Source organism: Aegilops tauschii, chromosome 2 (genome assembly GCF_002575655.3).
Source record: "Aegilops tauschii subsp. strangulata cultivar AL8/78 chromosome 2, Aet v6.0, whole genome shotgun sequence".
Taxonomy (NCBI): Eukaryota; Viridiplantae; Streptophyta; class Magnoliopsida; order Poales; family Poaceae; genus Aegilops; species Aegilops tauschii.
The window spans coordinates 308,299,768-308,316,534 of NC_053036.3; the positions used below are offsets into that span (position 1 = coordinate 308,299,768).

Sequence of the window (16,767 nt, forward strand, 5' to 3'; positions counted from 1 at the left end):
GAGCTAGGATTAATTTTTTTAGTGATTCTTTTTGCCACTGCTTTGTTTTGACCTTGCCTAGCAGTAGCATTAATTTGGGTATTTATGTATTTTATTAAAATTAGTTTTACAGGAAAACAACTCTGTTTTAGTTTATTTCACTTTGTTGCTGTTTTCTGTTGTTTTAATTACTTTAAAATTTATTTCCACCTCTGTTGTAGTTTATTTCAGATTTGTTTCTGTAGTTTTAGAAGGTGAACTTTTATTTACAGAAAAATAAAATGTATTATTTTCTTTTCTTACTAGTTTTGTTTTAATCATAAAAAGAGTTTTAAAATAGCTTTTAATGCGTTTCTTTTTGCATTAAATTTGTTTGTTGTTTTATTTTCTGTTATTTAATAAAAACCTTGTTTTAATTCTGTCAAAGAAAGTTTTAATGGTAGATAATTATTTACGTAGTTGGTTTCACTTATAGTAAAAAGTTGGCATTGTTTTTATGACTTTCTTTGTTTTTCTCCTTGGATTTCTTTGTGTGTATGATTGTGTGTTATTAAATTTTACTTGTTGTTGTAGTAGAAATTGTATGATGGTATACTTATGTGTGCTATGTTTGACTCGATAGAATTTTCAGAGTGCGAGGCTTGTGTCTACGAAGCGTTAGAGTTTCAGCATCGTCAACAAGGTAAGTTCACTTTGATCATATATTTCTAGTACCCATGTTTTATTGCATAAGTAGTTTTCCTTCCACCATGAATAGTAGGATATTGAGCATTGAACTTGAGGTAGTATCATGAGGTAGGAGAAACCCAACACCCTGTTACAATTTCCCGGGAAGGGACGTACTTCATATTTGCTACACTTTAGTAGACGGGGTTTTGCTGTGAGATTCAGAAGTGTTGTGAGGCTAAATATTCTAGACCTGCATGATGATTCAAGACTTCAAGACTTCAAGGACTCAATATACCCCTGGGTGGAATGGAAAGCATTTGGCAGCCTGATATCTATCATGGTTATGCCCGGGAATCCTGGTATCTACGTGTGATCATCCCGACGGAATGCCACCCAGGCCCAAAGAGATGGATGGATACTTCAAGGCCAGAAAGCTTACATGTGCAACCGCAAGCCATTATGGGCTCTGGCTTGATTGACCTTAGTCGAGACTCTGGTTGGTCAGATTGCTAGCAGATGTAGACGAACGGTAGGATTGGATGAGCACTGACTTTCGGCCGGAGGACCGCTTGGGAAGACCATGTTTCAATCGTCCCGTTCTCAAATACCAGGCAGTGCGTGGACATAACAGGAGGGATCGAATCTTGCGGGTAAAGTGTACAAGACTCTGCAGAGTAATAATCTAATCGATTAGCGGTGTCCCCGGTTACAGACAACTTGAGCACCGGAGATGATACTATCAACCAGCCTCAACACAAGTAATTTTAATGAGTGGGTTTATTAATAATTTTCGATGTGAGAATTGGTTGGCGGAACCATCTCATTAACAACAAATATTTTGTAGTAATTACAATCTAGTCCTTTTGTTGTACGAAAAAATTTGCTTTTCGCAAAAACTTAAACTTAGAGCCCCACAGCCAAAATTGCATATAGTGATAGCATCTTATTATTGTTTTCCTCTCTGTGACTTGCCGACATATTCAAGATGCTGACCTACACGGCTGCAACGTCTTATGTTGTAGAGGTTTATTCCTACCAGGAGTGAGGCTATGCTCTATGCTCAGTGATTGCCCTGTGGAGTCCGATGGACTCGCTTATCGTCTACGCTTCCGCAGTAGTTTATCTCATGAGTTGGCCTTCGGCCGAATTTATTCTATTGTAATAAAGACTCTATATGAGATTCGATGTAATAAAGCATGTGTGATTGCACTTTGATAAATTCATTGATGTACTATGTGTGCCAGAATGATCTTGGGATGGTGCAGATACACAGAGACTTGACCGATTTCGGGTCGGGTCGCTACAGAGATGGTATCAGAGCACACGCTGACCATAGGACATAACCCCTAGGATCGGAAAGCCATAGGGAAAAAATTGATTTACAGTTTTCCTATATATCCTTTGGTCTATACTCTTATCTATTTGTTTATATCTCTTATATAATTCACTAAAATAGTTGTTGACCCCATCACTGAGTCTGCTCAATCCGACGAGACCTTGCCCTATGAAGACGACGATGACTAAGAAGAAGCCGGAGCCGACGTTGATCTGATGAAGTCTTCCACCGACGAGAACTAGATTTAGACCACCATGTAAACATTAGAAATTCGTTAGACAGTTGGATTCTCGATTAGTTCGTTACGATCGATGTGTGAAACTTCATTGAAGTGATTGGTGTGTTATTGATTGTTGCATACATGTGGGTAGTGTTATTTCCCTTTAGACCCTCGTTCTATTCTAATTTCTCATCCACTCCAAAACATCAGATGCCTCCGAGATGTGACCGTGGATTCACTTTCGCGCCGGAGCTTACCCAGCTGATCCAACAACAGAATGCCTTGATGCAGATGCTCATCCAGAACCAAGGCAACAACAACAACAATCCACCGCCACCACCCCCTGTCGACAACCTGACCCGCTTCTAAAGGCTGAATCCGCCGGTGTTTTCTAGCAGCACCGAGCCGGTTGTAGCTGATGATTGGCTCCGCAAGATCAGAAGAGAGCTAGCAACAGCTGGATGCACAGATGCTGAGAAGGTGCGTTTTGCCGCACTTCAACTGGATGGACCTGCAGCATCTTGGTGGGAGAACTACACCACCACCTATATCCCATCGCCACCATCACATGGGATTAGTTCCAGCAGGCCTTCCGCACCGCTCATGTCTCAGCTGGAGCAATGAGTCTGAAGAAGCGTGAGTTCCGCAATTTACGCCAGGGGAATCGCACTGTGGGCAGTACATGGATGAGTTCAGCCAGTTAGCTCACTATGCCCCGGGTGATGTGGCCACAGATGCCACAAAGCAGGAGAAGTTCCTCGAAGGACTCAATGATGAGCTGGGAATGCAGCTGATGATGGTTACCTTCAACAACTACCAGGAGCTGGTACACAAGGCCATCATCCTTGAAGGCAAGCAGCAGCAGAGTGATAGCCGCAAGCGGAAGTATGGCCATGGAAAGTATAGCTCTGGAGCTCAGCAAAAGCCCCGCTACACCCCATACTCAGGAGGACACAACCACCATACCCATGGAAGCCATACTCACGGAGGACATACCCATTCCAACACCAATAGTCAGAAGAATGGCAATGGTGGAAATGGTACTCAGCATAATTCCGCTCCAGTGATGAGGGACCTAAGCACCATCACCTGTTTTAGGTGCAAGCAGACTGGACATTATGCCAACGAATGCCCTGATGCTAAGCCGAACAATGGCAATGGAAATGGAAACGATAAGATAAACTCTGGGATCAAGAAGCCAAACCCTTTTCCCCGAGCTCAGGTGAACCACATTGATGTGGAGGAGGTCTATGATCAGCCGGATACCGTAATCGGTAAGTTTAAATTAAATTCACATCCAGTATTGGTACTTTTTAATTCTGGTGCCACACATTCATTCATATCAAGGGTAGTTGTGGAAACATATGGGTTACCCACTAGGACCCTTAGAAAACCCCTCCAGGTCAGTTCCCCAGGAGCCGAGATGATGGCGGGATTAGGATGCCACCCGATGAACCTCAGTATCGGGAATCATGAATTCCCCACAAACCTTATCGTATTAGAGTCACAAGGATTGGATGTAATCCTAGGCATGGATTGCCTGACCAAGTACGAAGGAAACATTGATTGTGCCTGCAAGACAATTTTGCTCACAACCCTAGAGCAGAAGAGGATCAAGTATGTATCCAAGCACACACCAAAGAATACTCGAGTAAATTCCCTCACAGGAGTTGTTCAGGAGGAAGTACCAGTAGTGCAAGATTTCCCCAATGTATTCCCAAAGGAATTACCCGGAATGCCACCGGATAGAGAAATCGAATTTTTGGTTGAGTTATTACCCGGCACAGCCCCAATATCCAAGAGACCTTATCGGATGCCCCCGAATGATTTGGAAGAGATCAGGAAGCAGATCAAGGAATTATTGGAGAAGGATATATTCGCCCAAGTTCGTCACCTTGGAGAGCCCCAGTTCTTTTGGTAGAGAAGAAGGACGGAACTCTGAGAATGGTTGTGGATTACCGTTTGTTGAATGACGTGACCATCAAGAACAAGTACCCTCTACCAATGATTAATGATTTATTTGATCAGCTAGTTGGAGCCAAAGTATTCTCCAAGATCGATCTTCGATCAGGGTATCATCAGCTGAAGATTCATGAACAGGATATACCCAAAACAGCTTTCACCACCAGGTATGGTTTATATGAGTATACAGTCATGTCATTCGGATTGACTAATGCCCCTCCGTACTTTATGAGCATGATGAACAAGGTATTTATGGAATATTTGGACAAGTTTGTCGTGGTGTTCATTGATGACATATTGGTTTTCTCCAAGAGCGTGGAAGAGCATAAGGAACATCTGCGTCTAGTTCTGGAGAAACTCCGAGAACATCAGTTATATGCCAAGTTTAGCAAATGTGAATTTTGGCTGAAGGAATTCGGATTCCTCGGACATGTTATTTCACGAGAAGGAATAGCAGTCAACCCCACAAAGGTTGAATCGGTCACCAAATGGCAGTCCCCCACCTCAGTCAAGGAGATCCGCAGTTTTTTCAGACTTGCAGGATATTATCGGAGATTTATTGAGAATTTCTCCAAGATTGCTAAACCCATGACCGAGCTATTGAAGAAGGAAACCAAGTACATTTGGACCGAGGATTGTGAAGCCAGTTTTCAGGAGCTGAAGAAACGTTTGGTTACAACCCCAGTGCTCATTTTACCGGACATACAAAAGGATTACCAGGTATATTGTGACGCTTCTCGTCAAGGAGTCGGAGGAGTGCTCATGCAGGAAGGAAAAGTTGTAGCTTATACCTCCAGATCGTTACGATCTCACGAGATGAATTATGCCACACACGATTTGGAGTTAGCAGCCGTAGTGCACGCACTCAAGACCTGGAGATATTTCCTCGTCGGAAACAATTGTGATGTTTACATGGACCATAAGATCTTGAAGTATATTTTCATGCAGAAGGAGTTGAACCTCAGGAAGAGGAGATGGCTAGAGTTGATCAAGGACTATGACATGAGATTGAATTAGCACCCAGGGAAGGCAAATGTTGTAGCAGATGCCTTGAGCCGTAGCTGCTATGTGAACACCCTCATAGCTGGAGGATTACCTCAGGAGTTAGCCGACGATCTCAGAGAGCTCCGACTGGAGATAGTACCGAGAGGGTATGTCGCCACCCTGGATATTCAGTCCACTCTGACAGAAAAAATCCGAGAAGCCCAGAAGACAGACAAGGAAATTGCGGAGATAATGGAAAGGATGAGTAACGGAAAGGTTAAAGATTTTCGTGAGGATGAGCACAAAACTTTATGGTTTGAGGATCGTATCTATGTGCCCAATGACCCAGAGGTCATGAACTTAATTCTTCAGGAGGCCCATGATTCACCATACTCGATTCACCCAGGCAACACCAAGATGTATCTGGACTTGAAGGAAAGTTTCTGGTGGACAGGTATGAAGAAAGATATTGCCGAGTACGTAGCAGTATGCGATGTTTGTCAGCAAGTAAAGGCGGAACATCAGAAGCCGGCAGGGTTACTTCAACCTTTGTCGATACCCGAATGGAAATGGGAAAAACTTGGAATGGATTTTATCACAAGATTACCCAGGACCCGTTCAGGTTATGATTCTATCTGGGTAGTGGTTGATCGCTTGACCAAGGTAGCTCACTTCATTCCCGTGAAGACCACATATACCAGTGCTAAGTTAGCCAAGATATACATGACCAGTATCGTATGTCTGCACGGAGTTCCTAGGAGTATCGTGTCAGATAGAGGAGCGCAATTTACCTCGAAGTTTTGGAATCAGTTGCATGAATCTTTGGGTACGAGGCTGGAGTTCAGTATAGCTTTTCATCCGCAGACAGATGGACAGACCGAGAGAGTCAACCAGATTCTGGAGGACATGTTGAGAGCCTGTGCGCTAGACTATGGAGCTAACTGGGATGACAATTTGCCATACGCAGAGTTCTCGTACAACAACAGTTATCAGACTAGTCTAAAGATGGCCCCTTTCGAGGCTCTATACGGAAGGAGGTGCAGAACACCATTGTTGTGGGATAGTGTTGGAGACCGAAAACTTTCCGGTCCCGATCTTATCAGAGATTCTGAAGAGAAGGTCAAGCTGATTCGAGATAGACTCAAGATAGCTCAGTCGAGGCAAAAGAGTTATGCCGACAGTAAACGCTAGGAAGTAACGTACGAAGCGGGAGACCGAGCATATCTCCGTGTATCTCCACTTCGAGGAATCAAGAGGTTCGGTGTTAAAGGAAAGTTAGCACCCAGGTTCATTGGCCCATACAAAATGCTCGAACGTAGAGGAGAAGTTGCATACAAGCTGGAATTGCCGGAAGGATTGTCAGGAGTTCATGATGTCTTTCACGTTTCCCAGCTGAAGAAATGCCATGCTGAGATGGCCGATATTCCTTTGACAGACACGGTGCCCCTAGAGGCCATACAACTTGATAATGATCCGACCTATGAGGAGAAACCCATCAGAATTCTCGAGATTGCGAACCGAGTTACCCGCCGCAAGATCATCAAGTTTTGCAAGGTTCTGTGGAGCCACCATTCCGAGGAGGAAGTGATGCGACTTGAAGCTACGTCGGTATTTCCCCAAAGAGGAAGGGATGATGCAGCACAGTGACGGTAGGTATTTCCCTCAGTGATGAAACCAAGGTTATCAAACCAGTAGGAGAACCAAGCAACACAACGTAAACAACACCTGCACACAAATAACAAATACCCGCAACCCGACGTGTAAAAGGGGTTGTCAATCCCTTTCGGGTACGACGCGCAAGATAGGCAAACAGACGTGAATAAATTGTAGTAGATTGATAGATCGAACGCCAAATAAAATAAATAAGACTAAATTGCAGCAAGGTATTTTTGTATTTTTGGTTTAATAGATCTGAAAATAAAAGCAAAGGAAAATAGCTCGCAAAGGCAAATAATATGAGAAAGAGACCCAGGGGCCGTAGGTTTCACTAAAGGCTTCTCTCAAGAAAAATAGCAAACGGTGGGTAAACGAATTACTGTTGGGCAATTAATAGAACTTCAAATAATCATGAAGATATCCAGGCAATGATCATTATATAGGCATCACGTCCAAGATTAGTAGACCGACTCCTGCCTGCATCTACTACTATTACTCCACACATCGACTGCTATCCAGCATGCATCTAGTGTATTAAGTTCACGGAGAAACGAAGTAATGCAATAAGAACGATGACATGATGTAGACAAGATCTATTTATGTAGAAATAGACCCCATAGTTTTATCCTTAGTAGCAACGATACATACGTGTCGATTCCCCTTCTGTCACTGGGATCAAGCACCGTAGGATCGAACCCACTACAAAGCACCTCTTCCCATTGCAAGATAAATAGATCAAGTTGGCCAAACAAAACCCAAATATCGGAGAAGAAATACGAGGCTATAAGCAATCATGCATATAAGATATCAAAGAAATTCAAATAACTTTCATGGATAAAAAAAGATAGATCTGATCATAAACTCAAAGTTCATCTGATCCCAACAAACACACCGCAAAAAGAGTTACATCATATGGATCTCCAAGAGACCATTGTATTGAGAATAAAACGAGAGAGAGGAAGCCATCTAGCTACTAACTACGGACCCGAAGGTCTACAAAGAACTACCCACGCATCATCGAAGAGGCACCAATGGAAGTGGCGAACCCCTCCGTGATGGTGTCTAGATTGGATATGGTGGTTCTGGACTCTGCGGTGGCTGGAATTGATTTTCGCCGACTACCCTAGGGTTTCTGGAATATTCGGGTATTTATAGAGCAAAGAGGCAGTTCAAGGGGCACCCGAGGTGGGCACAACTCACCTGTGCGCGCCTGGGCCCCCGGGCGCACCCTGGTGGGTTGTGCTCCCCTCGGAGCACCCCCTAGGTGCTTCTTCGGCGCACTGGATGTCTTCTGGTCCAAAAAAATCTCCAAAAAGTTTCGCTGCGTTTGGACTCCGTTTGGTATTGATTTCCTGCGATGTAAAAAAACATGCAAAAAACAGCAACTAGCACATGGCACTATGTCAATAGGTTAGTACCAAAAATGATATAAAATGATTATAAAACATCCAAGATTGATAATATAACAACATGGAACAATAAAAAAATTATAGATACGTTGGAGACGTATCAGCATCCCCAAGCTTATTTCCTGCTCGTCCTCGGGTAGCTAAGTGATAAAAAACATAATTTTTGATGTGGAATGCTACCTAACATGTCATATCATATTCTTTTTTTATAGCATGGACATTTGGACTTTTATATTGTTCAAAGCAATAGTCTAGTTTTGACATGATAACTCAAATACTCAAGCATATCAACAAGCAACCATGTCTTTCAAAATATCAATGCTAAAATAAGCTATCCCTAGCTCATCGTGCTCAATCATTGATCCATTCATAAAATACACTCGCATACTAACTACACCCAAGGATCAAGTACGATCATAGTACCTCCTAGTTGGTGCTTTTATAAGAGAAGATGGAGACTCAAATTCAAAATAAAAATTGCATAAAGTAAAAGAAAGGCCCTTCGCAGAGGGAAGTAGGGATTTGTAGAGGTGCCAGAGCTCAAAGCGAAAAACTTAGAGATAAAAACATTTTGGGAGGTCTATCCATCCCACCAACGAAAACGACTTAGAGTTCCCAACACTTTCCATGCTAGATATATCATAGGTGGTTCCCAAAAAGAAAATAATGTTTATTCCTTTTTCCACCATACTTTCACTTTCCATGGCTAGCTGTATCCACGGGTGCCTTCCATACCAACACTTTCCAAGGAATTTATTATTTGACAACATAAAGTAAATTCATTTTTCATTTTGGGACTAGGCATCCCTAATACCTTTGCCTTACTCTCGTGCAATGACAAGTGAATAAACACTCATCATGAGAATAACACATCTAGCATGGAAAATATTAGCCACCCCTCACCGCTCTGCGAGCGAAACGAACACACAAAAGAGAAGTTTATTTTGAAAATTAGAGATGGCACATGCAAATTTTCTTAGAACTGCAAAAGAATACCACAAATAGGTAGATATAGTGGATTCATGTTGCAAAGCTAGTTTAAAGGATTTTGGATGCACAAGTAGAGATCATACTTAGTGCAAAATGAAGGCTAGCAAAAGATTGAGAAGCGACCAACCAAGAAACGGATAATCTCATAAGCAAGCATTAAGCATAATTAACACTGAATAATGCACCACAAGTAGGATATAATTTCATTGCATGACTATTGTTTCGTGCTTGCATAGGGAATCACAAACCTTAACACCAATATTCTTACTAAAGCATAATTACTCATCAACATAACTCACATATCACATCATCATATCTGAAAACTATTACTAAGAATCAAGTTTATTTTGTCCAATGATCTTCATGAAAGTTTTTGTTAATATCCTTCTTGGATATCTATCACTTTGGGACTAATTTTCATGTGCTGCTTTTCATAAGCTCAAACAAATATAAGTGAAGATCATGAGCATAATTTTTCTTTCTTTCTCTCAAATTAATTTAAGTGAAGCAAGAGAGAATTTCTTGAAAATTTTACTAACTCTCAAATAAATCTAAGTGAAGCAAGAGAGCATTTCTTAAAAAATACTAAGCACACCGTGCTCAAAAAGATATAAGTGAAGCACTAGAGAAAGTCCATAGCTCACAAAAATCTAGCTTTGAGTAAAATACCAATGATCGTTAGAAGAAAGAGGGGATGCCACTCGGGGCATCCCCACGCTTAGTTGGTTGCTCTTTTTTGGACAATAGCTTGGGATGCCGGGGCATCCCCAAGATTAGGCTCTTCTACTCTTATTCCTTCATCCATCGTAAGATAACCCAAAACATGAAAACTTCAGTCACACAAAACTCAACAAAACCTTCGTGAGATCCGTTAGTGTAAGAAAAATAAATCACTACTATAAGTACTGTACCAAACCAATTCATATTTTTTTGCATTATATCTACTGTATTGCAACTTTTCTATGGCAAAAACTCATCAAAGAAAACCATAGAGCCATCAAAACAAGCACACAACGCAAAGAAAACAGAATCTGCCAAAACAAAACAATCTGTAGCAATCTGATTTGTTTGAATACTTAAGGAACTCCAAAAATTCTGAAAAACTAGGAAGACCTGGGTAATTTGTATATTAATCTTCTGCAAAAATAATTGACATTTTATCACGCTCTGGTAAAAAATAAGAATCATTTTCGTGAGCGCAAAAGTCTTTTTTTTCCAGCAAGATCAAACAACTATCAGCCAAAAAGATCCTATCGGTTCTACTTGGCACAAACACTAACTAAAACACAAACAACACAATCATAACAGTAGCATAATTGTGCTAACACTCAAGAACAGAAAGCAAAAAGCAAAAATAAATTTTATTCATTGGGTTGCCTCCCAACAAGTGCTATAGTTTTACGCCCTTAGCTAGGCATAAAGCAAGGATCTAAGTTTTGTCATCTTTGGTTCGAGATCCATAAGATGCCCTCATGATTGATTCATATGGTGGCCTAATTCTTGTTCTAGCGAAGTGTTCCATACCCTTCCTCAAAGGAAATTGGAACTTAATAATGCCTTCTTTCATATCAATCACGGCACCGATAGTGCGTAGAAACGGTCTACCAAGAATAATTGGACAAGACAGATTGCAATCAATATCAAGAACAATAAAATCTATGGGCACGTAATTCCTATTTGCAAGAATAAGAACATCATTAATTCTCCCATAGGCTTTTTAATAGTAGAATCCGTCAAGTGCAAATTTAAAGAACATTCTTCAAGATCGGTAAGACCAAGCACATCACATAAAGATTTCAGAATTGTAGAAACACTAGCCCCCAAGTCACATAAAGAAAACACTCATAATTTTTAATCTTTTTGTCGGTGTACGAAAGTAGGGGCCTTCTGTACCCCTTTACTTGTGCACTGGCAGTTGTAGCCACACCTGCAGCCACGCTTGGCGGGGCAGAGGGAGCAAAGATACAAAACTACCAGAGCAGCGCTAAAGCTAGAGGCGCGAAGAGAAAAGGGACAAGAGGGGTTTCCCCCGGCAAGAGCCTTGCCGGGGACGACCTACGCTGCCCCGGCAAGAGACTTGCTGGGGCAACTTGCCCAACACCGGCAAGACCGCCACCCTCGAGCCAAAAAGTTCTGGCACCGTCAACAACATCAGAACCAAGACCCGGGAGGCGCCTGCATGGTGGCATGCAGATCTTTGTGAAGACCAGAGGCCTGCAAGACTAGGTGAGAACCATAAGACGAAGACCTCGGGCAAGATCCTTGATGGGGACGCCCACGAGACCCCGGCGAGACCCTTGCCGGGGACATCTACAGGGCCGTAGTCAGGCCCACACCTACCAAGCTTTCGCTGCCCCGCGCCCGTTCCGACGTGGCGGCCGGCCCGCCAGCTAGGCGAGCGCCTGCGTGGCAGCATGCAGCTTTTAGGCCAACTAGCCAAGCACCTGCGTGGTGGCACGCAGATCTTCGTGAAGACCCTGCCACCGCACCAGCTCAGCAGCCAGCCAGCGTGGCGCTGCATGCCTCATCAGCTTGGACGCGCATCGGAGGAAGGCGAGGCGACAACGGACGAGACGAGCTTCTTTGATGTCCCTGATAGAGCAAGAGGGAATGTCGGCAGCGCATTAAATGCGTTTGTCCTACGGTGCCAGGCAATAGACTTATACACTGTACATACTTTCCACCTCCTGTGTGGCACTGTGGCGACCCCTTTGACATATAAAAGGAGGCCCGAGGTGTACTGAGGAAGGATTCAGACTTTTTGCGCTAGGCATGCACCGCAACTAGTTCAATAGCTCAAGAACACCAAATATACACCAAAGCAGGACTAGGGTATTGTGCATCATTTGCGGCCCGAACCTTGATAAAATTCCCCCGCGTTGATCTTCTAGACCCGCTCTTTGCACAGCCCCGTGCCCCGCCAACCGTAGTAGGGATTCCATGTGATCCCATAGGTGTCGTTCTCCTGACATCTTTGGCGCGCCAGGTAGGGGAAGGCGATGTCGATCAGCCATGATCTGGTGCCATCAGCTAGGTGAGGCGGTGCTTTCCGCAGCCGCAACAACCCTCCGCGTGACGACGGAAAAGCTAAGTCACGCAAAACCCTGAGCAATTTCTTCTTTTTATAAGGTTATCCTCCTCGAATTTTTTTGCCCCTTGTATGGAAAACCTATACGCAATGGAACCCTTCCGCTATTGGCAACGCCTTTGTTCTGTTTCGAGTCCGCTCAACAGTTCAAGCGACCGCGCTGAGAATGGCAAGGTGGCTTGCCCGGCAACAAGTGCCCCCCGGCAGGCTGCTAAGGATCCGTTCCTCAAAGCGCCATAGCATGGGTTTACGCGCCGGCAAACCTATCCAACTAGGCGTGGGGTGTGTAGATATAAGGAAAGATCAAACAGGAAGTTAGCATGCTTCATTTCAAAGTACTGCAGAGTTATATTACATCAATAGTTGCAGCGGTTCTAACTTAAGATAAAATTGTCTTGGTCATGAACTCGCAGCGGCAATGAGAAACGGGGTGCCTAGCCCCGGTGCTGGTCCTCCACCCTTTTGACTCCGTCGATGCAGCTGATAATGGGCTCGATATGCTCCTCGAGCACCGCAAGGTCCACATCCTCCGGTAGGCTCTCCAGCGCGTTGGCGAAGTCGACGCTGGGGTTCCAGAACGCCACCTTGGTGAGCACCTTGGTCAGGGCACCCCGGCAGAGCCTCCGGGACTCGTTGGCCAGATAAGCTGCTCGATTGGAGCGGAGCTGCTCCAGGGCTTCGAGGACGCCCTCGAAGAACAAGGTCAGCCTGGCGTTGGGGCTAATGTTCGCCTCCGGGGAGTACCTGAAGCTCGTGAAAGAGCTAGTTGTCGACTAGAGGGGGGGTGAATAGGCGATTTTTATGAAAGTCTTCAAAACATGGGAGTTTCGAAGACAAACAATAGAAATGAACCTATTAACATGCAGCGGAAGGTAGACTGCACTAGGCAAGCCATAGTCAAGTATTCAATAAAGTGAAAGCACGAAGACTAATAGAAGCTAGGCAGTATGGATCAGGATGGAAGATAGTATGAAGCCAAACAACAATAGTCGTCACACAGTGAAGTCAAACAGATAATGCAAGTAGGCAATGACTTCACGAAGACAAACTATAAGTAAAGAGAGGGAGAAGATAGAACCAGTTGCTTGGTGAGGACAAGGATTTGTTGGACCAGTTCCAGTTGCTGTGACAACTGTACGTCTGGTTAGGGAGGCTGAGATTCAACTCAGAAGACCGCATCTTCACCTTATTCCCCTTGAGCTAAGGACACTTAGTCCTCGCCCAATCACTCTGGTAAGTCTTCAAGGTAGACTTCCAAACCTTTATAGACTTCGTTCACTGGCAATCCACAATGACTCTTGGATGCTCAGAACGCGATGCCTAACCGGCTGGAGGATTCACAGTCCTCCAGTGTAACAAGTCTTCAGATCACGCAGACAGAAAGACTTCAGTGATGCCAAACACTCTTTGGGCTCTGGGTGTTTTGGGCTTTGTCCTTGCAAGGATATCTCTCTCAAACGCTTCGGAGGTGGGTTGCTCTCAAATGACAAAAGTCGTGCACTAACTCTGAGCAGCCACCAATTTATGGTGTCGGGGGTGGGCTATTTATAGCCACTAGGCAACCTGACCTGATATGTCAAAATGACCCTGGGTCACTAAGGAACTAACACGTGTTCCAACGGTCAGATTTCAAACACACGTGGCAACTTTACTTGGGCTACAAGTAAAGCTGACTCATCCAGCTCTGGATAAGATTTGCTCTCATTGTCTTCGCTCGAAGACATAGGATTTTGTTGAGCATCACTTCAGTCACTCTGACTTTGTTCACTTGGACCCTAGTTAACAGTACGGTGGTTCCTATGACTCAACAAAGAAGAAAAGGAAACTATGAACCAGCTATGTCTTCGCACTCCATAGTCTTCACGTGAACGTCTTCTCGAGTCATATCTTCGTTGTGAATATCTTCACATACCACCATTGTCTTTAATGTCTTCACACATTTTTAGGGATCATCTCCGGTAGGTAAACCGAATCAATGAGGGACTACTACCTGTGTTATCCTGCAATTCTCACAAACACATTAGTCCCTCAACCAGGTTTCTCGTCAATACTCCAAAACCAACTAGGGGTGGCACTATATGCACTTACAATCTCCCCCTTTTTGGTGATTGATGACAAACTGGTTGAAGTTTTCAACGGGGATAAAAGTATGTGAAATTGTAAGGGTTAAGGTATTGTCTTCATTAGTAGCAAAAGGCTCCTCCTGAAGATGTGCATATAAGTAATTTGCTTTTGAATGCAAATGCACATGCCAGGTTGTACTTGTGGAGATTCTCTTCAACTTAAGAAGACAATTCATCATGCATGAAAAGATATAACGAAGATAATCACATCGTTGACAGAAAAGGTAGCAGACGACCATCAAGTTTAAGTGTTACAACTCAAAGAACCAAATGTATCAAAAGCGAGAGTTGTAAACACTTGGCAAAAAGTATAGCAACCACCCATAAGGACCTGCTTGAAGACTATCAACTCATATGCTTCTCCCCCTTTTGTCAGTAAGGACCAAAAAGGTTTGAAGCCATAGAGCCTCTACTCGTTCCCATGAGGAGTAGGTGAGGATGCAGGGTCGACGTTGGTGTCCGGTGGTGCAGAAGAACTTGGTGCAGTGCCGATACGCGGCAAAGTTGTAGTTGGTGAAGTAGCATCATCTTCGTCATCGATGACTCTGGCATTGACAGTTGCCGCGAAGGAGGAGTACTCAGAGTCTTCGAGTGAGGGAGCCCGACGCAAGACTGCGTTCCTGGGAGGAGTGGAATCAAATTTGAATCTCTCTGTGAAGCCATCTTGTTGAAGATCATCTTCAGAACTGAGCAATGTCAGACTCTTCCACGACCGCCGACGGGTTTCATGAGTGACAAATGCATTCTTGGTGGCTAGATTGCAGATGTGATTAACATCCACCAAGAGACTCTGCATCTGACGCTTCAGCCAATAATGATGCTTATCCTGTTTCTGGTGTAGTGCCACGAGAAGCTCTCGGTCATTGAGAACGCGAGATCGCTTTCGAGGCCTTTGAGCAATTGTATTCTGAGTGGCTTCAGTATGGGCACGATGAGGTGCACGTGTATTTCCAGCCAAAGGATAAACACGAGTTGCAGCAAGAACTCCTTCAATAGGTTGAGTGAAACTTTGACGATCGACGTTGTGAATATAAATTGGCTCCTTGGCAGGTTCTGGGTATATGGCTTCGACAGACATATCAACCTCTGGCAAGAATATTAGATGGTTGCATGCAGAGGGCTGATAGTTGATAGCAGAGTGAAGCTTGATGAGGCGCATTACCCATGGAGCATCAAACTTCAGACCAAATAGATCAGAACCAGATGCAGCAAGTTGTCTGATGAAGAAATCCTGAGCATTGAAGCTGATGCCATTGAGAATATAGAAAACCAATGTCTTCATTGAGCCTTCAAGCTTTGCTGCAGAAGAATGTCCTTTGACGGTCCATAGAGTTCACCTTATAATATGATAGATGGTGCGGGGCAGATACTCTAGGTCTTCAATAAAGAATTCCTTTGGATATTGAGCCTCTTGTGGCAGTGGCTTCATCATGCTCAGCATTTGGCTCATATTCGGCTCAGGCTTCTAGAATATGCTCTCCAAAGCATTGCGGTGAAGCTGGCAACCAGATTCATAAAGTTCACCTAGAGTGGGCAGGGCAGTGAGCTCAATGATATCTAGAGCTTTGGCTTCGTGGTGCACATTGCCTATCGTCCACTCAAGGACCCAAGTCTTCGGATCCCTGTTGTAGTCGCGAATGTGAAGAGTTGCATAGAATTGTAACAGAAGCTCTTCATTCGAATTCTCTTTGTCGGTCACAAACTGTAGAAGGCCAGCATCTCTGAAGCAGTCGAGGGCTTCTTCCGAGCAGGGCAGGCCAGCAATGGCTTCGCAGTCGAGACCCATGTGGGGAAAGATGCACCCTTGATTGTATAGGACACAAGAATAGTAACTGTGCTGCTAATAGCTCCAGAACCGATCAGATGAAATTCTTGGCTTCGAATATGGGTTCTTGGCGCTATCAAAGAAGGTGTTGTGTGCAATGAAGCCATTCACATTGAACGACCCTGGCAAAGTTGCAGTACCTGGAAACCTTGGCAGCCTGGGTTTTGGCTTCTGGACCTGAGGCCTGTGCTCCACATGATAATCAAATTGAGGTCCGGGAGCAGGAGGAGGAACTATAATAGGCCAACGAACCATGACAGGTTGGCCGCGATCAAATGCCAGCTCAATAGTCCGAGGCCTTGGAGGTGGTACAGGAGCATCGACATTGACATGGGCTTCAAGTTGCATAATGGCTGCAGGTGCAATATTTGATTTAGGTGCCACGTTCACCTCAGGCGCCACATTAGCTTCAGCCATGACAGCGTCATTGGCTTCAGTGTTGTTGTTGGTGGCCGCCTTTGTATTTTCAACCTCCACTTGAGTAGCTGGGGGGTCGGGCACAGACTCGTTTGCCTCGAGAAACTTC

The 16,767-nt window shown here is 44.1% G+C and overlaps 1 protein-coding gene across 1 annotated transcript; it reads left to right on the top strand.

Moving 5' to 3' along the window:
• The first annotated feature begins 2,886 nt into the window (after positions 1–2,886).
• Positions 2,887–4,125, top strand: LOC141040969 (uncharacterized). The gene has a single exon (XM_073507080.1). The coding sequence runs from the start codon at positions 2,887–2,889 to the stop codon at positions 4,123–4,125; it is 1,239 nt and encodes a 412-aa protein (XP_073363181.1).
• Positions 4,126–16,767: the final 12,642 nt, after the last annotated feature.